The sequence below is a fragment of the Lepisosteus oculatus genome, chromosome 1 (assembly GCF_040954835.1).
Source record: "Lepisosteus oculatus isolate fLepOcu1 chromosome 1, fLepOcu1.hap2, whole genome shotgun sequence".
NCBI lineage: Eukaryota > Metazoa > Chordata > Actinopteri > Semionotiformes > Lepisosteidae > Lepisosteus > Lepisosteus oculatus.
In genome coordinates this window covers 14,490,899-14,518,565 of record NC_090696.1, presented here as the reverse complement: position 1 = coordinate 14,518,565, position 27,667 = coordinate 14,490,899, and the positions used below count along the sequence as shown (strand labels likewise).

Below are 27,667 nucleotides of genomic sequence, written 5' to 3'. Positions count from 1 at the left end.
GTCTGCAGAGGCTTAGGGGGGTCTCATTTTTAAATTTGTGCGTGACAAGTGTGCTCATGAGCGCCTCCAATGCACCCATCTCTGAAGTCCATCTGAGTGGACCTCACTCAAGGGAATCACCCCTAATTCCGTGCGGAAGAGTGACGTTTCATGTTCTAGCCTATCAAAGCAGAGAGAAGTAGCGATGGAGAACAAAATATTCACATTAATAAAATTGCACTTACAGTTTTAAAACTCAGAATATTTTATGCAAAAAAAATTCATTGGGCTATTTGAGATTCTTACTGTATGCATTTTAAGATACGAAATCGAGACCTAAAGCTTTTATTTCACCACCCCATCACGACTAATGAATATTTGTTCACCTGCTGTGTGTTTTGTAAATGGAATATTTAATAGCACACGTATCTAACAGTACAAAACCTTGAGGTATTGTCAAGTTGACCTTCGCTTACTTTGAACGAATGTGAATTAACAAATTATGTTCCTTGTACTGTCATTTCAGTAGTGAACATTTTTGGTGACATATGAGATGAAATACATTTAGTAGTACAAAGCCCTGAATAAACAGAGAGTGGTACTGCCAGGTTTTCCTTAGTTCGCCCATTTTGAGTCGAGCCTGCTTAACATAGAATGAAAAACGGCGTGTCACTACTTTTGTGCAGAGACAGACGAGATGAAATCCAATCTCATCAAGCTGCGAGAGCAGAACGGACAATTCTTTTAAAATATTATCTGCCGAACTTCACTTGGCCCCTGGAAAAGCAGTGTCAACAGAAAGCGTTCTGACCCGGAGCTGTGTAACCAGCGAGTGCTGTCACGCAAGGGTGTCCCTTCACTCTTTCTAACGGTGCTCCTCAAATACTCACGCACCTGAAGTCCACACTTGCTCTACGTCACAGGAGTGCGGACTTGGGGGGACGGGCTTAGGATTTAGGGCGACAACTGGGACACAGCCCGTGTTTGCACTGGCCTGGAATGAACCCAGGAGACAGAGGGAGACTGTGGTCTTACCGTGCTCCTCCAGGTAAGCCTGCAGCCGGCTGATCAGATCACTTTTGTTACCTTTGACCTCCAGACCCCGAGCTGCACACTCCTGCTTCAGCTCAGCTAGCTGGGGGGGGGGGGAGAGAGAGAGAGAGGAACACAGGCGATTTCATCACTCTGGACAAGGGAGGGCTCCTGTGGTATATACTTCACTGCCCCCCCCCCTCCAAGACAGGCATTTCTACCATTTCACACCAGACTTAAAAGTAACTGCAAAGGAGCATGTGAAAGCTTATTTCACACTGCAAGGAAAAGAACTCACATTGTCCGTCTCTTCAGCATTGAATGAGCTTTGACCCGTTCCTTTGCAGCCTACGTATACTGACACAGCTTAAGTGTAATGGCATAAATGAAAACTACCTTTGTTTTAGATACAAAAGCAATAATAAAGTAATTACTAAAAAGTAAAAATCGTTTTACAGAAAATTTGAAATTTTCTGAATAGAGGAAGCACTACAGTGCAGTTCCTATACCCATAGAAAACAGTGAGAGAACCCAGAACCCAAGGGAGAGGGATATAGAAGGGGACACAGTCACAAGATCAATTGAGCATCTTCATCAGATCCAAAATACTGCTCTCATACTCTTGGCGAAACCAGTAAATGTTCTGCACCCGTGACTTGTAATTATTCCAAATTATTCAACCAGAAATATTTTCATCCATTGTTCTCTTTTCGTACCTTGGGTGGTTTAAGAAGAAGTTGCAGATGACTCACATTTATAGTGAGCATCTCATGTTTCCCACAAGCAGGATGTTCTGGATTTAATAGCTTTGAATCTGCAGTTGCCTGGGGCGAATCTCGGGCACGGGCCATGACCGCATCAACTGCCGTTCAGAAATGCAGAACTTGGAGATCAACTCTGCAATGGCTCCGGAAGAACAGGCCTCCTCGTGTTTAACATTCGCAGGTCGCTCAACCAAACCTTTATGGTAACTAATTGCTGTGCGAGTAGTTTTGAACAGAACGGTAAGCAGTGCAATTGAAAGACATACAAGGGATAATTGAGGGTTTCACAAATGACGGATATACAGAACAACAAACTGTATGATTTACAGTGGCTGCTGTTTCAGACTCGCTTTGAATGAAGAACGTGAACCCTTCAAACCGACGAACAAGATCAACAAATTAAGTTCGTTATTTGAAACGCATATCCTGAATCCTGAAAGCGTATCAAAGCAACAGCATGCAGGTAAAAACAGAACCACCTACACGTGAAACGTACTTCTTAACCTGGAAAGCAAAACAAAGCTCATCTGTTACAATCGGTCGCGTACACACAAGGTTGGTTTTTCTTATGTGATGTAGGTCGCAGCCAGTGTATACGATACACAGGTAAAACAGGAGTGTCAAATAAAAAAGGTCTGATGTTTTTCTACATCAGCAGGCCAGGTAACAACCCTGAGCGTCTCTCCAGTCTTCTGCAAGCTCTGCACCGAAGGCCTTTATCCTAGCAGCGTGCGATATTACAGTATTTCGCCAAGCGCAGTGCAAATTACAACTGAATTTGGTATATGGTTTATAGAGTATTTGATTTATAGAGTCCAAATACTAACACATGCTTAACTGGAAGCAAACAGCACAGGAGTAATCGACTGGTTAAACATACAGTACACATTCAGCCTAAATTGAACATAAACCTGTTTGGTAAGCATTCGACTGGGCGAGATTTGAATTGCAGCTTCCTTATAAAAACCTCTAGCCTACTTCATCCTCCAACCTACTAGAATGATAAGATACTTTTTACAGAAAGCCGTATTACTCAAGCGTGAGTGCTACACACTAATTTCGAGGCTTATTTATATATTTTTTTACCTTAAGTTTATGAAGCTCCACTACCTCGGCCATCTTGAATCAATGCTTCTCCGGCTGCTTCACAAACAGCCAATCACGTTCGACTTTACTGCAGCGTTAGTGACGCTGATGGGGATTGGCTGAGAATCTCCAAGTGTCTTTACAGAATGGGGTCAGGTTTAATGCTCTGACGTTCAGCCTTAAATTAAACATTGAATTTCTCCAAACGTGTCAGTAGATTAATCACATACATTTAGTTTAGGTGCATGATATTACATCTTGCGAGTCAAAAAATATTTTCATTTATTGTATATCGTCATATAAAATAAACACGATTGCACACAGTACTTGGCGCTTAAGTACTTTACACAATAAAGTATATTCCCCCTAATGCATACCACTCAGCCTCTGTACTGTGGACAAAGTTTTTTTGTTTCATTCACTTGATGTTAACAATGTTGTGACTATATGTATATACCCCTATTTATTGTATTTTCCATTTTTGTATTTAAAAAAAAAACTTTAAAAACAACTCAGCCTCTCGAAGTCATACCGGCCTGATTAGCTCAGCTTCATTTGCATATATTTCCCAGAGTGCATTGTGTCCTGAATAACACGCTATAATTTTTCTATGTAGTAACAAAAAACACATGAGTTTAAGGTAAAGGGAATGGGGGTTACAGCAGTAATGTCTTCGTGTATCAGCCGTGGAAAACTGGACTTTTCATAACGTCCCATATTGTCTAACCATGACCCTGTAATATCAGCTGCTGAAGCTGGTCGCCGAGGCACAGAGAGCAATTTCAGTACACTCTGGTTTCTCTTCAGATCGTATAAATCTTTCGCCTTTTACTAAAGATTTCCGTGGAGAGGAACATTATGAGTCTAAACTAATTTTTTGATCGCCCTGCCTCACGGCGGGGCTTCCAATACTGGTAAAAAATCAGAACTTATTTAACAGATAGATACTTTATTGAATCTGTGAGGAAAGCTGCAGTACAACAGCAGTTAAATAAATACAACGCCGTCACAGTATAACGAAATGTTTAATAATAGTACAATACATACAACACAATACAAGAGTTACTCACAGTCCAGATACACAAGAACAAACTAGAACAGTACACAGAAAATCGTATCAGACATATGAATATAAATATAGATGTATTGCACAAAAAATGGTTGTAAACGGGAAAAAGAAAGAGAAAGAGAACAGATGTAGCAGTAGTACAGTCTAATGGCAGAAGGCAAGAATGACCTCCTGTAGCGCTCCCTGTCGCACCGTGGATGAATCAGTCTATTGCTGAACGGGCTCTTCATTCCTGCAAGCCTGTCATAGAGGGGATGGGAGAAGTTGTCCATGATGGTCTCTAGTTTGGACATCATTCTCCTCTCAGCCACTACCTCCAAGGGGTCCAGGTCAGACCCAATGACAGAGCTTGCTCTCCTGATGAGCTTGTTCAGCTTTTTGGAATCCACTGCTCTAATCCCAGAGCCCCAGCACACCACTGCGTAGAAAATGGCACTCGCTACCACCGACTGATAAAACATGTGCAGCATCTTACTACACACATTGAAGGACCTGAGCCTCCTCAAGAAGTAAAGTCAGCTCTGTCCCTTCTTATAGATGGCCTCGATGTTCTTAGACCATTCCAGTCTATCGTCGATGTGCACTCCCAGGTCCTTGTACGAGTCCACCATCTCCACGCCACTCCCATGGATGTAGACAAGAGTAGGTTTGACCTTTTTCCTCCTGAAATCAACCACCAGTTCCTTTGTCTTTGTTACATTCAGTTCCAAGTAGTTCACCCCACACCACTCCACAAAGCTGCTGACCAGTCCTCTGTACTCCTCCTCCTGCTCACCCTTGATACATCCCACAATTGCAGAGTCATCTGAGAACTTCTGCAGGTGGCATGACTTTGAGTTGCACTTAAAGTCCAAAGTATAGAGGGTGAAGAGGAATGGAGAAAGAACTGTCCCTTGAGGTGCCCCTGTGTTACTCACTACCTGTTCAGACACACAGTTCTGAAGTCTCACAGACTGTGGTCTGCCTGTCAGGTAGTCAGTGATCCACGAGGTCGAGGAGGCTTGCATCTCCTCCAGCTTCCTCCTTAGAAGTAAGGGCTGGATGGTATTGAAGGCACTGGAGAAGTCGAAAAACATGATTCTTACAGTGTTGCCAGCCCTGTCCAGGTGTGAGTAGGCCCTTTGCAGCATGTAGATGATCGCTTCCTCCACACCAACATTGGGCTGGTAGGCAAACTGTAGGGTGTCCAGTGATGAGCTGACCAGGGGTCTCCAGTGGGATAAAACCAGCCTCTCCAGTGTCTTCATGATGTGAGAAGTCAGTGCAACTGGTCTGTAGTCGTTGAGGACAGAGGGGCGCCCTTTCTTTGGTACCGGGACCAGGCATGATGTCTTCCAGAGCGTGAGTTAGTATAAAATGCTATTTCTTATTTTACGCAAGTTTAAAGCCACAGTATTATCATTAGTCCAATAATCATGTGTATTGGCGATATAAAGAACAAAAACTAGCCTGTTCCTATATGTTGATTGTCAAGATTAGTGGGGAGTTTGGTTTGAATACCTACCTCTATTCTTTTCGAGAAACAATTAGGCGTTTTAAAGAAGTCAGAAGCGCTGTTTCATGCGTCAGCTGAAGGAGAGGGCTTTTTTACAGCACAGCGTCCCGTCACTAAACTGGGGCACTGGAATCCACACAGACCGCAGGGTGAGCGCCCCCTACTGGCCCCTATTTTCTTTTACAATTTCAAGTCTGCAAATAATGCATTCTTTCACGATTCTTTTACAAACGTCCGACGCTGACTGCATGATTCATTTAAAACACAGAGGCTTGATCCCCGCCACTCCTTACTCTGTGGTTTTCCTCACTCTCTTCTAAACAACTAGCATTATGGCCAAAACTTGACAACTAGACTTCTAACTCGCACCAAGTCTTGGCAGCATATCACTCCTACACATCAGCCTCTGCTTTCCCATAAAGTTGCATATTTAACATAAGGTCTTGCTAGTTAGAAGAGGAGAAAAGAGACGAAAAGAAACACAACGTTTCAGCTGTGGAGCCTTCTCTGGGTGTCACTTTTCAGCACGGAATAAACCTTTACTGCTTCCTGGTGTCTCTCCTGTTGGGGCAGAGGCGGCTTGCCGGCATGCCCTTTGTGCCAGGGGTGAGGGCCACTGGAGCACGCCCTCGACTGTTGCCCGAAAGCCCTTGGAGAAGGCTGCTATCGGTGGCAGCGCGACCGGGGGCTGAAGCCCTTGGCGGACGCTATTAGCGGGGATATCAACGACAGCAAACATCACCAGGCCACCGAATCCGTCAGAGCCGGTCAGCAGCCGCGTCCGCTGTGCAAAGTATCGGCGGGTCTCCTTGGCAACGGCAAGACAGGTGGGCCCCTGACCGCACTCGGGCTGGACGTTGTATTGCTGTGTGAAGCATCTCGGCAGCCGGCCGTGCCAGAGCGGACAGGTCCCCGCTGGAGGCTGGCGGAAGGAGGGAGTCAGACATGAAGACCTGGTAGGTCTGCGCTGTGGGAGGGGGTGAGCCCGTCGGGGGGGGGCTGCAGAGGACTTGCAGGCCAGTCCCTCTGTGTCTTTTGGACGTAACAGGGGTGAGCAAGAGGAAAGCCATCCAAACCGCCAGAGAGGCGGTTGGAAATAGTTGAAAAAAGGCCTTCGAAACAGATGAAACCCACCACCCATACATTACTGTAGATCCCGTCCCCACCACTTCATTTCAGTGCTGTTTTCACTTCTCTCTGCCCCGTTGTCCTCAATATAATACATGAATCCTTGGGCACTGGTGTTGTACCAGTGGTTCTCAAAACTGCTGCTATCACCCCTGTGCCACAAAATCTAAATCTAAACAATTTTCGCCCCATCTCCAATTTTCCCTTTCTTGCACAAATTCTAGACTGTGCTGTCACATTTTCAATTACATAACCACCTCATTGTTAATAACCTTTTCAGACCCCTCCTATCTGGCTTCCGACAACTTCACACACAGAAGCTGCCCTGGTCAAAGTCACTAACGATCTTCTAATGGCTTCTGATTCTGGCTCTCTTTCTATCCTTATTCTTCTTGACCTCACTGCTGCTTTCAACACTGTTGACCATGACATCTTACTTTCTCGTCTTGACCTGTGTTTGGAGTTTCTGACACTGCTCTTAAATGCTTCAAGTCTTACCTCACTGATCGCTGTCACTTTGTCTCTCTTGGCAGATTTAGGTCTGAAATTGGACTCGTTTAGTCTGGTGTTCCTCAGGGCTCAATACTGGGCCCCTTACTTTTCAGCATTTACATATTTCTGCTTGGTCAGTTTTTAAGATCATTGCCTCAACTATCATTTCTATGCTGACGATACTCAGATCTACGTCCATACCAAACCTCACACTGATGTGGCTGTTTCTGTTCTCTCTAATTGCATCTCTGACCTAAAAACATGGATGGTTCAAAATTTTCTTTTTTTAATCTGTGACAAAGACTGAAGTCATGCTCATTGGCACCCCCCATCAACTTTGTAAAGCCAATGCTGTAACCCTATCTGTGGGTCATACAGTACTTGAGATTCAGTCTAAATTGAAAAACTTTGGGGTGATATTTGATTCAGGTTTGACATTCGACCCACATGTGCAGCATATTGTCAAAACATCTTTCTTTCACCTCAGAAATATCGCTAGACTATGTCTTAAAGCTGATCAACACATTTGTCTTCTCCCTGATCGACTACTGTAATGCTCTACTCGCTGGGGTTTCTAAATCCACATTGAACAAACTCCAGTAAATCCTGACCAGGTTTACTGCAAGTGATCACATTACTCCTATCCTGGAGTCTTTGCACTGGCTTCCTGTCAGGTTTCGTGTCGAATTCAGAATCCCTATGCTCACCTTTAAAGCTCTGCATGGTTTGGCACCTCAATACCTGTCTGAGCTACTGTCGTCCTACTCCCCACCTCACAACCTTCGCTCTTGTCATTCTTGCCTTCTATCTGTCCCCCAAACCAGTCTACAATCTAGGGGTGACAGGGCCGTCTCCTGCTGCACCCCAGAGCTCTGGAATTCCATCCCCAAGGATATCAGAGAGTCACCTTCCCTAAACTCTTTCAAATCCAGACTCCAAACATTCTACTTTAGAATCGGGTTCTGTTCTTTAATAATAATCCCCATCTCTGATCTGGGGTCATCACTCTGCTCTCCTCCCCACTGATAGCTGGTGTGTGGAGAAAATACTGGTTCACTCTGACTGCTGTCACATCATCCAGGTGGGGGCTGCACACTGCTGGTGGTGGAGGGGAGTCCCCATTACCTGCAAAGCTCTTTGAGTGGAGTGTCCAGAAAAGCGCTATATAAGTGTAAGCAATTATTATTATTATTATTATTATAAGTGCAAAAAATGATTCATCATAATAATAATTAGAGGAGTGACCCGTGGGTAACAAAGCCACCTGGACGCAAGCCAGGGCTTGAACAACCTTGGCTGGGTCGCCTGGGCGAGGGTGTCTGATGTTGAAAGACCCCTGGTAGGAATACTGATGATGTGTCCAGGTGCATCAGAGGATGTATTCTTAAATCATTACAACGCTGCAGTCTGTACAAGCACTGCCTTCGCCAGAATCCGAGCTCTTCGGTAGGCTGACCCAAATTGATAAGCGTTAATTTTGACCAATCCCCGGCCGAGCTGTATGTCGATTGGCATGTTGACAAACCAATGACGTGTTTCCAAGGTACTTGTGTCTGGCCAATCCTGGCTCGGTGGGGGGGGTGGCAGCCGGCCGACCGACAGAGGGAGCCGACCGGAGCGGTTAAAGCTCTTCGAGTGGCGGGCGAGGTCGAGGTAAGATGTCTGGTAAACGTGGTGTTGCGACGATGAGCCATACTAGTAATTTTTTTTTTGTTGTTGTTCTGGGTGACTGTGTTGATTATGAAGCGGGTGGGATTATCTTTACTAACAGAAAAGAAAGAGAAGTGTAGCGGGGGTTGGGAGGGGAGATGTTTCGTAGATGTGTTAAGATGGCTGACTCGCGGATTGGAACGAGACAAGGGGAAATAATGTTCGCGTTCAAAACAAGAGGCGCCTTTCAGGCGGGTGTGCAGGCTCCTTAGTGAAATCAGAGTTTGCTTTGCTTCGAGCTAGTTGTATGGTACAAGTGGCTTTGCTTTGTGCCTTTAGACCCATGCGTTATTAAGAAGAGCTGCGGCTGAAACGTGTCTAGGCGCTGTAAATGTTTTTATAACATGTCGGTGCATTTTGAAAAGATCGCAAACAAAGATCAAGGCGTAAGATATCACAGAAGTCTCTCAGCGGGTGCAAAGATCCCCCCTCCACTCAGTAGGTTTCTTAAATTGTCGCGCCTGGCTTCCTCCGTGCGCGCTTCTCTGAAACGGGCGAGCACGCCTGGTCAGTCGAAGGGATGGGGCACGACTTGCGCCCACGATACAACAGCTTTTAACTTCTGGTGCATAGATGACGATTTCGGCATACGCAATCAGATGCTGTAGTGTTGTCGACGTGTTTTAAAGGTAGCTAGGAAAACATTGTATTTTTTTATCAGTTAGGGAGAAATGCACGTGTTCTTTGGCAGCCATTCATTAAATACTCGTATCCATCTTTTAGAGACTTATTCTCTCTCTTTCTCGGCCGGTATCAGTTGCAGTCGAGAGATCGCCTTGTCTTGAAAGGCACCTGGTGTGTTCAGTGGCCCTGACCAGCTGCCCCCCCACACTCTGATATTGAACATGTTCTTAACGAAGCACGAGGGCGGGGGGGTTGCCATAGGAGGTCATGTACACGTGAAGCGACTTGTCTGCAGCAGTATCAGTACTGAAGAAGACGGTCTTGGATAGGACCCTGTTGAAAATGGGGGGAAAAAAAGTTTTGAAGAATTTAAAATTGGTGTAGAGAAGCTCTGGAAGGCTGAGTGTTGAAGTTTGCAAGTCATCCCCCCCCTGCCCCCCTGTGTGACTCAGTCCTGCTCTAGCACTCATCCAGGAGGACATGGTTTGCACAGATATTTGCCAAAAAGCAGATTGGAGTGGCTATATGGTAATAACTCTTCACACTTATACAGTGCTTTCCTAGACACTCCAGTCAAAGATCGTTACAGGTCGTGGAGACTCCCCTCACCCACCTGGATGATGCAACGTCAGCCAGAGTGCGCCAGTACACTCGCCACACACCAGTTATCAGTTTGGAGGAGAAAAGACAGATGAAGCCGGTTCATAATTGCAGCTCTGTAACTGTGTGATGCTGATTACTGTGTTCAGGCACTGGCTGGGAGTGTTGAGTAATTAGTTTTGTGACTGTAGGACACTGACCACTGTGCTCAGAGCTTGCTGGTAGCCATGAGTTTGTAATTCCTTACGCTTATTTTTTTTTCTGGACACTGCACTCAAAGCGCTTTGCAGGTAATGGGGAATCCCACTCCCACCACCAATGTGCAGCCCCTCCTGGATGATGTGACAGCAGCCAGAGGGCACCAGTACTCTCCCCACACACCAGCTCTCAGTGGGGAGGAGAGCAGAGTAATGAAGCCAGTTCATAGATGGGGTTATTGGGAGGTGCTGAGCAGGGGCTGTGAGCTCCAGCTGTATTTATCCCTGTGTTCTCTCCCCCAGGCCTGGGCATGAACCGAATCCGCATCCACGTGCTGCCGTCCAGCCGGGGGCGTGTGACCCCCCAGGCCCGGGCGCAGGAGTCCCATTCCTGCTCCTTCTCCCCCCGGCCGTGCTCCCAGCCGCGCCTGGAGGGCCTGGAGTACTGCCTCAAGCACGTGCTGGAGGACAAGAGCGCCCCCTACAGGCAGTGCAGCTACGTCTCCAGCAAGAACGGCAGGCGGTGCCCCAGCGCAGCCCCCAAACCTGAAAAGAAGGACGGGTGAGTCCCCCTCCGTCTCCTGGATAGGAGCCACGCCCTGCTGCCCTTTCCTGGGTTCGGGGGGGTGCGCTTGGCAATTCACACCCTCACCCTCAAGCTAAGGGCAAGTGTGATGCGTCCCTCATCGTCGGATACGCATGTGTCGCTTCGACTCGCAGAGGGTGCAGAAGAACGAGAGTTTGGTGATGCCTCTTTCTTTGAGGTTGTCCTGCTATCAGGTCCCCTCATAGTCGTCTCTCTTCGAGACTTAAAGGTTTGGATTCTGTAGCTCATCAAAATCATCTTTTTTCACAAACCAATCCTCTGGGCTGCTAGGAATTATTTGTGGTGTCAACGTACTTGAAATAACAGATACAAACATATGAGCAGTTTCAAGAAAAAAATAATTATAAATAACACATAATGTATGCAAAATAAAACCTGATGCTACATGGCTGTGAAGATAGAATCCACACATTTACTAATAAATAATTTTATAACAGGTGAGCCAAGACACAGAATGGCTTCATCCCTGTCGGTGTAGGACATTTCCTTAAGCCCTGGAATGTATCTGACCCTGCAGTGTTCTAAATGAGGACTTGCAAATGATTTGTACAACTTTAATGTATAAAGGGATGCTATTAATTGTGCTTAAAACTGTTTTTTAATGTGTTTTCCTTTTTGCTTCTTCCTCACATTGTGTAGAAGATTGATGCATCAACAGACACACCCAAGCCATTTTCACAAGTAGACTCTTCAAATTCAGGGTTTCCAATTTTTATTTATAGTTTATTTTGCTGCCTTTGTAGTATTCTTCACTTGTCTCCATCAGCTGATGTCAAAGTGTTCGCTCTTGATTTCTGAATCTTTAGCAGTTTCCTTTGTAGCTTCTGCAGGCTTTGCTAGTCCTCCTATTTGGTATCATCTGCAAACTAGACTGGTTTACTAACTACACCATAATGTAATATAAGTTAGTTGCACAGGTCGTAATAGTGATTCCCATGGTACTTCAGTAATAATAATAATTGCTTACACTTATATAGCGCTTTTCTGGACACCCCGCTCAAAGTGCTTTACAGGTAATGGGGACTCCCCTCCACCACCACCACCACCAATGTGCAGCCCCACCTGGATGATGTGGGGGCATACAGAGTGCGCCAGAACGCTCACCACACATCAGCTATCAGTGGGGAGGACAGCAGAGTGATGAAGCCAGTTCATAGATGGGGATTATTAGGAGGCCATGATTGGTAATTTCATCACCACAGAATGAGCAATCACTCTTTATCGGCACTCTCTGAACCGCTGGTAGGATAGGTGGCACGTAGTGGTTGCTGTGTGTCACTCAGATGGATGTGTTGCTTCAGTGGTAGATGAAGTTCATCCCCTCCTACGTGCAGAGCTGGTTGGGAAAATACTTCTATGATTACATGTCATCTAGAGCAGTGGCTCTCAAAGTTCTATGGTCTGCGGACCACTTAAACCAAGTCACAGATGTGATGGACCACCTGTGCCTACGTCCACTTCTTAGCCTGTAAAAATCCTTGCCTATTAATGTACTAAAATTAATATTGAATTGAATTTGATGAAAGTACTAATATTTTTACAAACAAAATTGCATATTTTGCCCATGTTTTTATTGCTTAGAAAGTGAATGTGAAGAATGGGGCTGCTTAAAGCAAGTCACTTTAAGAAAGATGACTGGGTCAGCCCACGGGTGGTCCGCGGACCACACTTTGAGAACCACTGATCTAGAAGTGACAGTCTGGACCCGTCGCCTCACGGCCCCCCTGGTGGTGTGTGTTGGCGTTGCAGGGTGACGTTCTGCGTGGAACACGCCCGCAGGAATGCGCTGGCCCTCCAGGCCCAGATGAGGAAGGCGCCGTCGGGCCCCTCGCCCGAGATCCTTCTCTCTCAGCTCAGCGGCTACAGCCGGCCCGAGCAGGGGAGCCATGGGCACGACAGCAGCCGCAGTGAGGCCAGCCGGATACTCGGTAAGAGGCGTGGCTGGAGGTGTCTGCCAAGCCTGTTTTGCAAGCAGGAAGAGGGTGTTGTTTTATAGGCTGATCATTCTGCTAGTGGTGTTTATATTATGGTTAGATTAGCTCAGTGTATTTTAAGCTTTACAGTAGCAGAATGTCTGAATTGTGCTCAAGAGCTTAAGGTTACAAAAAAGAGAAGGCCACTGAGCCCTTCTAACTTATTTCGTTCCTAATATTTATTTGATTTGAGATTCTCGTCCAACAGTTTACTGCAGGAGCCCAGGGCATCTGCTTTGACAGCATGGCTGAGCAGCTTGTTCTTGACTCCCATGACTCTGTTTAAAACGTTTGCCTCCCGTTCTCGGTTTTTGCTGCACTTGTATTGGTGTCCGATGGTGTGTGCTCGGCGGTCGATGCAGAATACTCAATGGATTGGCTTCACAATAGTGATCCTCTCTGTTCTGCGTGGTGGCCTACTTGATGGCGTTGAGGGTCCTCTGTCTCTTCTTCCCAGATGAAGACAGCTGCAGCGAAGACGAGCAGGAACCTGCTGTGGTGGATCAGACGTGGAGAGGAGACCCCGACAGCGAGGCTGACAGCATAGACAGTGACCACGAGGATCCCCTCAAGTAAGACGGCACCCCTAGTGTCCGCTCTTTGTAGTACTTCATGCAGAAGCTGAAAGCAAAACTTAAGTCAGGGCAGTTCTCCTAGCCATGCCTCCCATGTTCATAAGACAGGTAGCCTTATGAAGGTAAAGGGAACACTTGTGCCTTTGTGTCCATTAACAAAAGCTTTAATGTAAAGGACATACTTCCTATAAAATCATTGGAAGGATGCAAGAACATCTAGTCGATCTTTAAAATAGAAGAGAGCATTTCAGCAAATTGATCATGGGTGATTTTCATAATTGCAATGCAGTTGTGCAGCGTAGGCTAAAAATACAGTTTGGGGTGTTGAGATTTAAATGAAGTCCATCTGTACGTTTTGCGTCCTTGATGTTAATTTAGTACTGTACTCCACTGCCACTCTGGGTCAACAGTGCATCAGATTTCTCAAAACGCCTGCTTTATCTCCGTAATGAGGATCCAGAGTCCATGCATAGTACCTTGGTCTTGTGATTTGACACCTTTTTAACCTTTTGCGAGCAGGATTGTGTGGCAACAGGCTAATGTTGTTCTCCTCTCTGGGATGATGAAGTGCCACTGGTGTTCCCTCTCCTTGCTCCACAGGCATGCAGGAGTGTACACAGCAGAGGAGGTGGCCCTGATCACCCGGGAGAAGCTGATCCGGCTGCAGTCCCTCTACATCGACCAGTTCAAACGGCTGCAGCACCTTCTGAAGGAGAAGAAACGCCGGTACTTGCACAGCCGCAAGATGGAGCACGAGACCGTAGGTAATCCAGCCTGGGCTCCAAGCATGGCGGCTCAGTAAAAGCCAGCCGTCATCGGCATCGCCAGGAAATTCTAGCACAAGGAGTAGCTTAAATGTGAGGATGAGGCCATATTTCATTTTATAAACATATCGTTGCATCACTGTGCAAAACTGCACTTGGATTTTATTTCAAGTGGCGATTTTAAAGCCGGTGAATTGTCTGTCAACTTTTCCTCTGTGTCTTCATGCTTGACTCGGTGAATGTTATTATTTGAGTGGGTGTAAATGGGTGTGATTTGGTTTGTTTAGTCCCTGGCAGTATTACTCAAGGGATATTAAACAAGAATCCACTAGCTTCCTATCGGGTTTCATGTCAATCTCGGTCCCCATGCTCACCTATAGGCATGGCTTGCACTTGCCTATCTGACTTACTTTTTACCTACTCCCCACCTCTTGCAAGCTTCGTTTGTCTAATTCCAATCTCCTGTTTACCCCTCTATACAGGGGTGGCAGCGCCTTCTGCTGTGCCCCAAAGCTCTGAAATGATATCCCCGAGGATATCAGAGTCACCCTCCCTGAGCTTTTTTAAATTCAGACTCAAAGTCCTCTCCTTCAGAAAGACTTTTACCTGATCAGTTCTGTGCCCCTTGCATCTTCTTCTGCATTCTAAACCCTTGGTTTTAATCTAGTTAATCTAATTTTATAACCTCCTCCTCTCCTTGTTACCTTTTTTTTGTTACTGAAAAGCATTTTGGGAAGTTATTTTAAAGGCACAATATAAAATAGTTTATTATTATAATGTCTGTACTAAAGAGTTTGGGAGATGAGTTCTAGCAGCTGTGTCAGTGGGAATAAAACAGAGTGGCGCTGGAGCAGGTGTTTGTGTTGCCCAGGGAGCAGCCTGCTGACTGGTCCGGAGGGGCTGTCCATGAAGGAGAGGGAGAACCTGAAGAAGCTGAAGGCCCTGCGGCGCTATCGCCGGCGCTACGGAGTGGAGGCGCTGCTGCACAGACAGCTGAGAGAGCGCAGGCTGGCCACCACCGAGGGGCTGCTGCCACAAGTCAGTGCGAGGGGGCTGCCACTTTCCAGTCCCCTGTTTAGAACATAATGTGGGTTAATCCAACACACCTTTGTCTGCTTCTTCCAAGTGTCTCAGCTGTCCCTGATTTTAGATGGAACACATGGGTGTGCTTTTAATATGACATTGTTAGGTTAGTACATTTTCTGGCTTGCACGTCTAAGTTACACCTTCACTTTTTTTAGCTGGTAGCTGAAGTTGCTGTGCAACATATCGCTAACTCGGACGTGTCCTTCTCAGTCTTGTTTGGCCTCAGAGTTGCATTGAGTTCCTGACCATTTTAACTCTTTCAGGGTGGTAATACCCAAAAAGTATCGCATTCACATGTTGTTACTACCCGTTCCCTTTATCTTCATATTAGTGTCGTGCAGTGTTAAATGACCCTGGTTTTAGCTTTAAAAGGGCTAGATCTGGGGTTTCAGAGTTCAGATTTACCTTTATTTGTATTCCTCCAGTGGGAATGGGAAGTGGTTTCCAGTTATTGTCCCGATTGGGTCCTGACTGGTGTTTTCCGAAATGCGCTGTGACAGTAAGTGGTTGAGGGGCTGGAAATAAAGGCTGCGATGTGTCCCCAGGCCCACGCGGCGCGCTCCAGCCAGAGGTGCATCGCCTTGGTGGATGGTGCCCGCTGTTCGAGCCAGTGCCTTCCAATGACGCGGCACTGTATTTCACGTATCCTTTACCGCTTCTCCATGCGCTGCTGTCTGCTTCAAGATGAGTGAGTTTCCTCTTACCTACAGAAGAAGATGGTTTGCTTGCAATTGAGACCCAAGACTAAACGCAGGAGTTCCATAGCCGACTCCAACCCATTTGAAAGGGATTTTTGAAATGTCTGTCTCCTGATCTGCCAGCCCTCAGCCAAGTGGGCGAGGGCAGAGAGCTCTGTACACTTGCATAGCTGTGCCGAGCCATAGGTTGTTGTGGTGTTGTCTGCTTCTCCAGAGGTGCTGCTTAACTCATAAGACTAAAACATCTTTGTCAAAGTCCAAGTCTCCGTTTTGTCATATCAAGACATGACTCCAAGTCTTGATTCTAATGATCCTGATCAAGTGCTGTCCTATGTGTATCTTGTGTGGCAGGGCCCTGAATCAAGGCTGATAGCTTGCAGTAGCTGTTGGTTTCAAACAGGAGCCAAAATGATGTTCTTCCTGTGGTCTGTTGGATATCCCTCCTCCTTTTGATAGGGGATATCCAGTTCAGTTGGAAGAGACAATATTATAGCTGTAATAGCAAGCTTTCCTCCTTCCTTTTGAGGGTCATTCACCACGGTTACCGAGCACTGTTCTGTTTGTCTGCCCCTGTATCCCGCCCACGCTTGACTGACCTGCGCTTGGTCCTGATGCCCTGTGCGCCTGGCTGGCCACGAATTCAGCTGCGCGCCCGGCCGTTTTGCGGTCCCGAGTTCTTGTCCCGCTTTCCTTCACTGCTGCGGCGCAGACATTTACCAGGACAGCAATCAGGTGCTGTTCAAGATGTGCCCCGGCCTGAAGGACGTGCCCTGCGACCGGCCGGTACACCTGGGGCAGTCGGAGGAGCCCCGTTGCCCGCTGCACCTGTCCCTGCCGCCGCCCATGTACCAGCCCGAGCAGGAGCCGCTGGTGCCCGAGCATCTGGCCCCGGTGCCCACCGACCTGTACTTGAGCGCCGCTGAACTGCAGCCCACAGAGAACCTGCCCCTGGAGTTCAGTGATGTAAGTCTTCTCATTGCCTCCCCGGTGTGGGCATTTCCCTTTCAGAAACTCCCGACTCCCTGCTCTTCTGGTGTGTGAATGGGAATTTGCTGGTTACCCGATACCATATTTAACTTGTGAGCAGAATGGGTGTATTCTTTATGATATGGGCCAGAAGACCTCTACTAATTTCTAACCTATCTTGAGTAGCTTATGGATTTAAAGGCCTCATCCACCTGTAAGCAAATTTGCTTTGGTAATATATGGTAGCTTTATATCCACAACTCTATATGTCAGGTAGTTCTGCATTCCTGGGCCTGTTCATTACTTGTCCAGACATAGTCTTCTTCGTTGACCATGTCAGTATGTTTATCCATTTTAAATACTGGTCAACTGCCCTTTTTGTCCTCTGTGTTTATGACTCTGTGCCAGACTTGGGCAGATTCATCTCCTTGCTCGTCTGTATGATATTCCTTGAAAGCCAGGTGCCTTGGTGCTTTTGGCCTTCCTTCTGTGACACTAATGTGCCTTATGTGAAGCAGTGATCAGTTTTTCAGGGCCGTGCTAGAAACGCCAGTTACCGTTGCGATTGAGCCCTGAAGGGCGCTGTGCAGGTTGCTGTAGCTGCTGGCTTCCTTCCATGACTTCCTTGAATTCTCTTCATCTAATAGACCTAAACTGGTACTTCATTCTTTTAACAATTACAGAGACTTGATGCTGTGAGAACCTGACACAAACTAGTATTTGCTCTACCGGCTCACAAAACCCAGGTTCAACAAAATTCATATTAAGTGTTCACGTTAAATGAGACATTCTGAAAGATAATGGAATGTATCAGGTATTTAGTTAGGTGAAACTACTAAACTGCTCACTTTTAGAGCTACTAGGATATAGATTTTTTCCATTTCCTCCATGCCAGCTGCTGCTGCTTTGGTACAACAGCGGGTTAGGAGTCGGTCGGTCTTCATGGTGTGTGTGTGTTTCCAGGACTTGGATGTGGTGGGGGATGGCATGCAGTGCCCCCCCTCTCCCCTGCTGTTCGACACAGCCCTGGCCCTGGAGGACCAGTCAATCCGGGAGATCGCAGAGGCGCCTCTGGATATTCTGACAGCCGAGGAGCAGGCGGGGCTGGAGACCCCAGGGCAGGAAGCGGCCGTCCATTCCACGGAGCTGGAGCTCTCCGCGAGGGACACGGAGCCCATGGAGAACCAGGTGGGGACAGGGTCACCCGTCTGCCAGCTGTGTGCACTGGCTGGGGCCGATCGGTTTAAATGTGCTCCCATGCAAAGGTGCGTAACAGGTTTTTGAAAGGCTTGTAACGTAAACTGCTTTAGATTGGGGAGAGGATACAATTAATATGTTATACACTAATAATAATATACAATAAATATGCTGGCTTTTTATCGGCTGTGTAGCGTTGAGTCTGATTTGCAACCAGTCTTGTGCCCCTCGATCACCTGTCCGTTTTTTTCAGCTGCTCTGGAAGGGGGCGCTTGAGGACGGGACAGTTTCTTTAGTCTAGAGGCCCTGAATGAACGCCGCTAGCTTTTGTAGTAGTGGGGTTCAAACAGGTGCCAAAAGCAAATTCTTTCTATAATCTTCTGGGTATCTCCCCTTATGTGATTGGAAATGGATAAACGCATATGGCCGGATGATTCTAAGTGTTTCCAGGTGTTAGCTGGATTCAGCAAGTTCCTTAAGAGAGGTTAGCTTGCGGAGGAGCACTGTGTCGTCTTTTCTCTTGATGAAGCTCAGGTTCCTGCCTTTTGTCTTCCTCACTGAAGAAATGTGTGTGAAATGCCCTAGAGGCCGTACAGGCAGACTTTGTTGCTGCTGCTGTGTATTCCTGCTGAATTGGAAACGGTGCATGAGGTTGCACTGAAGTGCTTGCTTGTTTCATTTCACAGGTGGTTTTGGAAGCTTCTGACCTAGCTGGCAAAGCCGGTGAAACGGCGCGTGGCATCTCTCCAGCCGACTTTAACACCCAGCCGGCAGACGCAACCTGAGCAGCTGCTGCCCGTGTCGCAGGGCTGGGAAACTCTTCTCGCTGTTGGGAACTTGATGCCCCCACCTCCGGCGTCCCCGCTGCCGCAAGAAGCCCATCGCTGTTGGAGGAGGGAGTGTGGAGGATGGGACCGGGACTGCAGTGTCGGCACGTCACGTGTGACTGCTTCGTGGACCACATTCGTCGCACTGAGGGGCACTTGAGCGGATTGTCTTGTCAACTCCTGGTTTAACAACGCATTGCTGAACACGTGCTGAATGTCCTGTGAACAGCTTGTCCGCCCTCGCTGTGTTTACTGTTGCCCTTCTGCAGACTGCGGATAACTGATTCCATGCCCTCCATGAGCATTTTGTGTAGTAGGAGAACGAATAGGCTGTTCGAGGGGCTTGTTTTTCCATTCTGTACAGTCAGATACCATCAAGAGCACTTGCAGTGATTGGCACATCTGTACTCTTTCAGTGTCGGTGAATATTTATTAAAAAAGGCAACTGGATTTTTGACCTTTATTGTCTCTTAAATCGGCCGTTATGTCACAAATCATTCCTTCATTGGCGGAAAGCAGGTCGTCCCTGGAGGAGCTCGTGTCTGCCCGCACCCTGCCCGGGCGCGAGCACCCAGGGTGATCCGGAGACGCCAGGCGGCCATGCCAGCCTGTCTTTGGAAAGTGGGAGGACGGGGGTGTCCATGGTTGGAGCTTTTTCTTCCTGGCATTTTGATATCCGCAGCGCGTTATTTGAAGGAGTTCGATTTTTTTTAATTATTAAAAAAAACCTATTGTTTTGACCGATGATTGGCATTTTGGGTGTTACCTTAATTAAAAATAATTTCTTACACTTGCGTAGCGCTTTTCTGGACACTCCACTCAACGCGCTTTACAGGTAATGGGGATCCCCTCCACCACCACCAGTGTGCAGCCCCACCTGGGTGATGGCGACGGCAGCCATAGTGCGCCTTAACATGGGAAATAACTCAAGAGGTGTGTAAGTAAATGGACACAAGTTCTCCGATGGAAGTAACTTGTGAGAGTGATTGCTGGATTAGTGCAGCTGGAACGATTTCCTTTCCTCTTCTGCTTCTTTGCTTTGTGATGCAGCCGCCTGCGGACCAGGAGCCCGGAGTCCTAGAATGGTTTAGCTGTATTTTCTGGTAAGTAGGGAGGCCATGGTAGAACTGTGATACTCGCACTCTTCCGAGCAATAAATTAAAAGGTCAGAAAGGAGACCATGAGTCCTATAGCTCCTGTATCGATTGCTTCGTTGGAGTGATTGAGAAATCACAGGGCGTCTGCTGCTGTAACGGGTGAGTGGCTTGTTCCACACACAACCCTCTGTGTGATTACAGTCTGCGTGTCTTGCTGTGGTTCTTGGCGAGCTTAATTGGACCAGGGACCAGAAGTGCTGCAGGGAATTGCACTGGCCCTGGTTCCTCACAGACCTCTGGCTAATTGGGGATCTAATCCTAAAAACAGTGGCATCGCATCTCTGCCGTTGATGAGCACGATCGGGCAGAAAGGATATCATACATGTATTATTGCACTGGTATATGGTTTGTCACTTGTGACAGAAAAAAAAAAGATGTTTTTTTTTTTTTGGTTTCTTGCTCCAAACCTTATCTTATCTGGCTCAACATGCTTGTGACAATACTTTTACATTCTGCCTGTGTACGCATGCTGTAAATTAGATTTACTACCTAGCACAAATACACAATGGCTTCTGCTGAAGGCGAGTACAATTTACTCCATCTCGGGTTGCTTGTGTCTGCGTGAATGAGGATGGATGCAGCATTGTGGTTCTGCATCATAAAGTATTCTGCTACTGCGAGGAGTGAGAATAGTATGATAGGTTCCTGTTTACAGAAGCACGGGATGGCAAACCCCTTGTGGAAAGACTTCAGTGAAGCTATACTATCCAAGGGTACTTCATAGCGCGCCACCCATGACTTTCGTTGCCGGTGCGCTGGAGAATGACGTTCCACCACGAGGGGGAGCTCCTCCACGAGCACAGTCACAGTCTAACGTCAATGCTTTATTATAGAGCTATTGGTTAGATCTTAACCTGCACGGATGACTCAAGTGGTAAAAGGCGAAGTAGTCCGTTATCATTTTTATGATGGAGCTAGACCTGTAGTTTGGCACGGAATATAAAAAGTAAAACGTAAACAGGAAAATCTGAATATCCTGTTATTATACAGTACGTTTGATGGCGTTGGCGCCTGCACCACAGTAAACACTTATCCTGTAATTTCCTTTTCTTCCACTTTCACGTCGTCTTGTGCTCTGGATCGGTTTTCCTCTCCTTGTGGTCAGGGGTTATACTGCAGAAACCGCCTCTGTGCTGTCTGTACCTGCTTCGATTACCTCCGCCAGTTCAACGACTGGCTCATCGTCTGGGTTGGGGGGGGTACGTACTGACGAAGAATGACGACATCCTGTGACAGTATTTCAAATTAGCCGCGGGGAATGAATAGTACGAGACGCAAGGAAAGAGACCCGCCCTGCTCTCCCCGGCTTCACACCACGCCGCTGGGTGGCGCTGTTGTGCGCTCTGCCCCGTCCAGCCAGACTCGCGTCCTTAACACTCCGTGCTGTCCAGCTGTTGAGCCTCTTCCTTGCTGCTGCCGCCAAGATCCCCAGCTCTGGGTCTCAAGCCACCACTGCTCACTGCAGACGCTGGCTTAGCCGAGCCCGGAGATGGGGACATTTGGCTTCTGGATACCGGAGCCATAGACGACGCTCGAGTCTGCCGACGGGTTTCCGACTGGCATCCTTCCGAGGGGAGCCGTCCGGGCCCGATTGGCTGCCCCCGGGAAGACGGGGCGGGCGGGAGCAATTTAAAGTAATGACATCACTTTTCCTGACAAGCGCTTCCCAACACAGGAAAGGGGCTGCGGGGATTCTGTTGCGCTGTCAGGGAACAAGAAGGAGCATCGCGGCTCCTTTTCAAGCAAAATAGGAGTCCGACTCCTTTGTAGCCTCCGATGTGTGTCGCAGGCTCGGCTCTCCCCAGCAGACGTCGCCGGACGAGGTCGGTACTGGTTTTGTGCTGTTGGACATGGTCTCATTGCAACGGCGCCTGGTACTGGAGGGATAATTTAAAGCCCCATTCCAGCCGGGTGTTTATCTACCTTATCGTGCCACTCTTTGCTTGGCGATAGGCTCACTCGGTGTCTTTTGTCTGGCAAGCGGAGAGGATACAGCTGTTTTTTTTTCCACTGAGCGGTGGCGCTTTGGCATCTGTCGGCGCTGGGAGCTGAGACCGCTCAGCCTGACGAGCCGGTGGTTTCCGTGCAGGAAGGTGGCCGAGTCGCGCTGAACTCCTGGCAGCTAAAAATGCAAAAAAGGACCTCCCCCCCCAAAAAAAAAAAAAGACCGCTGGGGTCCGGCCATTGACCGCTGGCGAGAACCTCTGTAAAAACATGTTGATTCTGCCAGGAGATTTGATTTGAAGGTGGTCGCTGCAGAAGTAGAACTGCATTCATCAGAGGTTCGGGATTTGAATGCTCCTGTTCCTCTGAAGAGTATTGTACACCAAGGCCCCGGCGTCTTGTGTTCTGAGGGAGAACCGCAGGGCTGAGAGGCCAGTTTATAGCTGCTTTTGAAATAATTAGCTGCTTTGTGCCGTTCTGCTGTAAATAGCTATTTTCATCATCTCTGCGCAGAAGGGTAAATAGCATCTTTTTTCCTGGGGCGCTGTGTTACGTCTCCTGCGCAGGGAATGCACGCCGATGTTGGCTCCCGTGTTCCGGCGGAGGTCGGACCGCGAGGGCTGCGCGAGCTCTGACCGTCCCGTGCCGTGAGGACGGACTGTCCGGTGTCCGCGCGCGTCCGGGTGGCACCCGCGACTCGCCCAGTGCCCACGGGCTGCACGCTCTTCTCTGGGAAGGATACAGAGGCACGGCCGATCATTTTTAGCCACTTCGAAGACTCCAAACACATTTCCTTTTCCGCAACGTCAAATGAGGAACTAACATTTTTAAAGTTCGGTTAAACAGTCCCGAGAGAGCCCCCATTTATTAACGACGTTTTTACAGATGCGCTAGTTCTCAGCACACACCACAGCAAATTGTATTATTTATTCATTTTCTTAAGCATTCAAGCGGTGAAGTGTGGATTTCTGTTCTTGACTGGCAGAGAGGACCACGGCAGTTTTGTCTGGTGAGATGTCCTGCCCTCCCGAGAGCAGGAGATCAGCGAACGGAGTACAGAACTGCGCCATTGATCTCGCTGGACAGAGCGATCGCTGATCCTCTGGCCACAGGCTTCGTCCGCATACTGTCACCTCCTGAACCGGTCTTCTCCTTCAGGACACGTAGCTCCCATGTGCTTCGTCCGACAGCTTTTAATAAGGGTGGTTACAATATAAAAATCAGTTATATTAAAAGAATAAGTTCATTTGGACCAAAAAAAAAAGAGGTCCTGATCCAGGAATTGGCCGTGCTCTGTATCCTTTTGGAACTGAAAATCATTCAGTTTGAAATGGCCCCCAGTCTTAGATCAAACCTTCAGTCCTTTAAATCATCACTGTGTCAGCATGTGATGGGATGCTGAAGACGCAAGTACAGTTTTCAGGAGTGAGGACCGTGTGTTTTTACCAGCTTGGTTTGGTTTGCTCAGTGGTTTAGTCTGCAAGGGCAGATCTCTCTGAGTTTGGGATGTCCCGATGGGTTTTTTTCTGTCAACAAGCTTGACTTTAGTGACTGCAGGTGTGCGACGTGTTTCCCTACAGGCCTGTAGGCTTCACTTTGCGATGTTCTGCACCTGAAGCAACCCAAGTCAACAGTTTGTGTTACAAAAAGCCGCAAATATCTGCAACAGCTTCCCAAAGGAACCCTAGTGTCTTTTGTCACCTTTTTTATGAGCAGACATCAAAAGGCTGGTCGACGTGCTAACCTTACAGGTTTGACAAGGTTTAGGTGGGATCGTGTGCCGAGAAGAGTGTCTTTCATTCTGAATCGAGACGGCACCTGCAGTAGTAACCTGCTCCCGTAGTCCAGGTGGGGTGGCATAGCCCGGAGGTGACGGGTTCGCATCCAGTTATCCTTTCCTGTGATCCTGTGAGATAATTCTTCCCTCATGTCCCGGACTTTTGGGTTGAGGACAGGGCCCAGTGACCTCAATAGTAATAGTAATCATGCTGACGCAGCAGTAGCTGAGAGCTGTATGAAGGAGCCAGGTTTTTTAAAGCCTTAAACAGGACTTAACCATCAGCCTATGTAGAGATTTAAGTGTAGGAGTGACAGGCTGCCAAGTTCAACTGTAGTAACTGTTTACCAGATTAACAGCAATCTTCTTTGTCTTGGCTTAATTTTATTTTCTATTGAAAACTGCATTTTCAGTTTTTTTTTCTCCCACATTGGAGTTGAAGCATAACTGTCTAGACAATTATTACGCATTTTAGGCTGAGGATTCAATTACAGTCTTCATCCATGTATTATGGAATAAACCTATTACTTTATCCATGTATTATGATGCATTGTGTTACCACAGCGTAACACTTTACTTGCTGAAGAGAAATTCAATGAAAGTTTTTTTTTTAAATGATAGGTTTCCTGTGCGCTTTAAATACCCCTCTCCACTGGTTGATTCTAGCCGTGCAGACTGGCAGAGTTTAAAGCTTTAATTAACTACAGTGCAAAGGAGGGCAAAACCGTTGGGACCACATGCTTCCCCAGACTTCTTAAAGGCTTTTCATATGTCTAAAGTTTTTGCAAGAAGCTCCACATCTTAAAGAAACTAATTACTCTCCCCAGCACGTTTACCAGCCCTCTGCCCCACCCCCTCACCCAGCAGCGAGGCGTGTCTGTTGCCCAGCGCCAACCAATCCCGCCACCCGAGCTCCCCTGGCCACGCCCAGGTGCTGTGAGCATTCCGGGGGCTCAGAACTGGGAATTGTGTCCGTGATTCCGACTTCAGCTGCAGTTTTAGGAATGGCCATAATTCAGCGGGGGCCGGCCGGCTGGCCTGCTGGCTGAAAATCCAGCCTTAGAATCTCTTGTCGGTTTAGGTGCTCTGTGCAGATGCTGGGTGGGAGAGCTTGCTGTGTTTCAGAGGAAAAAGTCTAGTTACCCTCTTTATGCTTAGCGGGGTGTCTTGGAGCCCCACAGGATAGTCTTCCAGCCTGCCAAGCCGCCGAGCTCTGGCCGAAAGGCGTTCCGGGAACACGGGCAGTGATCGTTCTCTCTCGCCCTTCTCTCCCTAACCAGCGTTTCATTTTTTTAACTTATACCGTCTTACTGTTATTTAATGCTGCTCTCCGATCGACACCACAGTTCCGTCGGGAGCTGCAGATTGAATTCAAATGCAAGGAGGTAAAGACACTAGAAGTGGTTGTCTGGATGGTGTTAGGTAGGTGAGCTGCGTTGGTGGCCAAAATAAAAAAATAAAATAAAAAAAGGAAAGGAAAATGAGGCACCAGCCCGGGGCATTGTCATGCAGAGGAAGTCTGTCTCATCTTCCTGGTTGCAGCTGCTCTGACGCAGCCGGAGGGCTCTGGGCTGAGACCCTGCCCGTCCACACAGCCTGCGTACAGATCCCTGCCTGTACCTGAGCGAGGTGACTCACGATCACACAGCAATCAACCTCACCCTGGAATAAGCTCTGCAACTAGTTGAGGTCGCTTAAACGGCTTTAGTGGCAGTAATGCATCACCTCAGCTCAACTACAATGTAGCTCATTGTAGGCTGCAAAGAGATGACTGCCCCAGGACTTCGCTGGTAAACACGTGGGCATCATGTCCCCTTAAACGTGTTAAACCCGTGTGGCGAAACGGGGGGCGCTCTCCAGATCACACTGACGCCTTGCAGAAAGAAGTTAGCAGCTGTGGCCATAAATACCAACAAGAGAGAACATGTCTTCCGTGTGAAGAGCTGTTTTCTCCCCGAACCCACCGCCTGTGTCTAGACAGTTGCTCAGTTGTTTGGCCGGTCGGGTTGGGTGATCAGACGCTGGAGCGGAGACGCGTGCTGTGGCAGTTGCCCCGAGATGAAGAGAGTTTGTGGGGCGCAGCGTGATCCCTGCCCCCAGGCCGCCCCGCGGGCCTGCTGCTCCCACGCGTGCTCCTCCGACTCCTACAGCCCGCCCCGGTCCTGCAGGCGCCTTATTGTGAGGGAATATTGAAAACTCAAGGCCTGGCGCGGACCAGGCAGAGGTGTGGGTGGCTGGAATGTGTTTGATTCGACAAGGTGTCGTGCATAATCCTTTGAGCCTGTTTAAGGATAGAATACTACTCTTAAAAAAAAGGTGCCATCCTTCAGATGAGACGTAAAAACCGAGATCCTAACTCTCAGTGGTATTTAAAAATTCCAGCGTGTTTCTCAGAAAGAGTAGGCACGTCAACTCCAGTGTCCAGGCCTTTACCAATCATGGCCTCCTTATAATTCCCATCTAAGGATTGGCTTCATCACTCTGTTCTCCTCCCCAGTGATAGCTGGTGTGTGGTGAGTGAACTGGCATCGCATCATCCTCGTGGGTGCAGCACATTGGCGGTGGCAGTGGGATTCCCCTTTACCTGTAAAGTGCTTTGAGTGGAGTGTCCAGAAAGGCACTATATAAGTGTAAAGAGTTTATTATTATTATTTACAGCATGTGGATTAATGTTCTCTCACCACTGCAACCTGCAACCCCCAATGAGCTGGCAGTGGGAGCATACAGATGAGGCAGACATCGCTCAGGCTGAGCCCTACAGGCCAGGGATCTCCAGGTCAAGCATGACATTCGCCATTCACTGTTTGTGATTAAGGCTATTAAAATTTCCCAGGTGGCATCACAAAATTGGTTGAGTCTAGTGATATGAATTTAATAATAATAATTGCTTATTGCTTACACTTATATAGGGCTTTTCTGGATACTCCACTCAAAGCACTTTAAAAGGTAATGGGGACTCCCCTCCAATGTGCAGCCCCACCTGGATGATGCAACAGCAGCCATAGTGCAGCAGAACACTCACCACACATCAGCTAACAGTGGGGAGGAGAGCAGAGTAATGAAGCCAATTCATAGATGGGGATTATTAGGAGGCCATGGGTGGTAAGAGCCAATGGGAAATTTGGCCAGGACACCGGGGTTACACCCTTACTCTTTTCGAGAAATGCCCTGGGATTTTTAAATGACCACAGAGAGTCAGGACCTCGGTTTTACATCTCCTCTGAAGGACGGCACCTGTTTACAGTATAGTATCCCCATCACTATACTGGGGCATTAGGACCCACACAGACCACAGGGTGAGCACCCCCTGGTGGCCCCACTAACACCTCTTCCAGCAGCAACCTTAGCTTTCCCAGGAGGTCTCCCATCCAGGTACTCACCAGGCTCACACCTGCTGAGCATCAGTGGGTTGCCAGTTGTGAGTTGCAGAGTGATATGGCTGCTGACAATTTGTGTTGTCACTTTGCGTAGGTTGGGTGAGCAGTCAGTAGAGTTCCACTTTCCTCGGCTTGCTGTATCTGTGTCTGGGTGCCTGAGCCTGCAGCATTGGCATTAGGAGCTGTATCAGTCCTCTGGCACAGTACTGCCACCCTCCAGCGTGTGTAGATGACCGTGCATGTTCAGTAGGGCAGGCATGATGTCCCACTCTTCTTTGCCAGTGACAGACCAATAACGGTGAGACAAACGACAGTCCCCAAATTTGGGAATCTTATTATTCATTTGATTGATTTATTTGATATAATACAAATGAATGGCTTATTTTGAAAACGGTGCACCTTGGACCAATAAAATCTGCTACATGTAGAAATAAGATAATGGGAATCACAAATCATTGGGCAGTGACTGGGAACGCCAGAGGGCACCAATGTCACTGTACTGAGGGTGTGAGGTTTGCTCCCCGAGAATAAAAGTAGATGGTA

The 27,667-nt window shown here is 47.8% G+C and overlaps 3 protein-coding genes and 2 non-coding genes across 7 annotated transcripts in view; 4 read left to right on the top strand and 1 right to left on the bottom strand.

The window, feature by feature from the left end:
• sarnp (SAP domain containing ribonucleoprotein) overlaps positions 1-2,971 on the bottom strand; it is a 32,467-nt gene extending 29,496 nt beyond the window's left edge. The window contains exons 1-2 of the mRNA XM_006629297.3: positions 2,862-2,971; positions 1,015-1,114 (exon numbers count right to left, since the gene is read on the bottom strand). Of these exons, the coding sequence (XP_006629360.1) occupies positions 1,015-1,114; positions 2,862-2,894 (133 nt within the window). The 5' untranslated portion in view covers positions 2,895-2,971. The remainder of the gene's footprint in view (positions 1-1,014; positions 1,115-2,861) is intronic.
• A 677-nt stretch (positions 2,972-3,648) lies between these two features.
• Positions 3,649-3,765, top strand: LOC138241459 (U5 spliceosomal RNA). Its single transcript, XR_011190687.1, has one exon. It is a non-coding gene; the product is annotated as a U5 spliceosomal RNA (small nuclear RNA).
• Positions 3,766-8,602: 4,837 nt separating this feature from the next.
• Positions 8,603-19,319, top strand: kansl2 (KAT8 regulatory NSL complex subunit 2). Of its 2 annotated transcripts, none has more exons than XM_015344337.2 (10): positions 8,603-8,698; positions 10,480-10,738; positions 12,533-12,711; positions 13,214-13,328; positions 13,932-14,095; positions 14,967-15,133; positions 15,727-15,823; positions 16,589-16,842; positions 17,809-18,033; positions 18,729-19,319. In XM_015344337.2, exons 2-10 carry the CDS (start codon positions 10,488-10,490, stop codon positions 18,825-18,827), a joined length of 1,551 nt encoding a protein of 516 aa, XP_015199823.1. In that variant the 5' UTR covers positions 8,603-8,698; positions 10,480-10,487; the 3' UTR covers positions 18,828-19,319. The 2 variants fall into 2 exon arrangements, with proteins under 2 accessions (XP_015199823.1, XP_015199822.1); XM_015344336.2 differs by having other exon boundaries at positions 8,694-8,743.
• Positions 16,229-16,366, top strand: LOC138241710 (small nucleolar RNA SNORA2/SNORA34 family). Its single transcript, XR_011190976.1, has one exon. It is a non-coding gene; the product is annotated as a small nucleolar RNA SNORA2/SNORA34 family (small nucleolar RNA).
• A 2,212-nt stretch (positions 19,320-21,531) lies between the features above and the next one.
• Positions 21,532-27,667, top strand: part of nckap5l (NCK-associated protein 5-like) — a 57,707-nt gene continuing 51,571 nt past the window's right edge. For both annotated transcript variants that reach the window (XM_015344363.2, XM_015344364.2), the window contains exon 1: positions 21,532-21,849. The gene's annotated coding sequence lies outside the window, so the exon portion shown is untranslated. The remainder of the gene's footprint in view (positions 21,850-27,667) is intronic.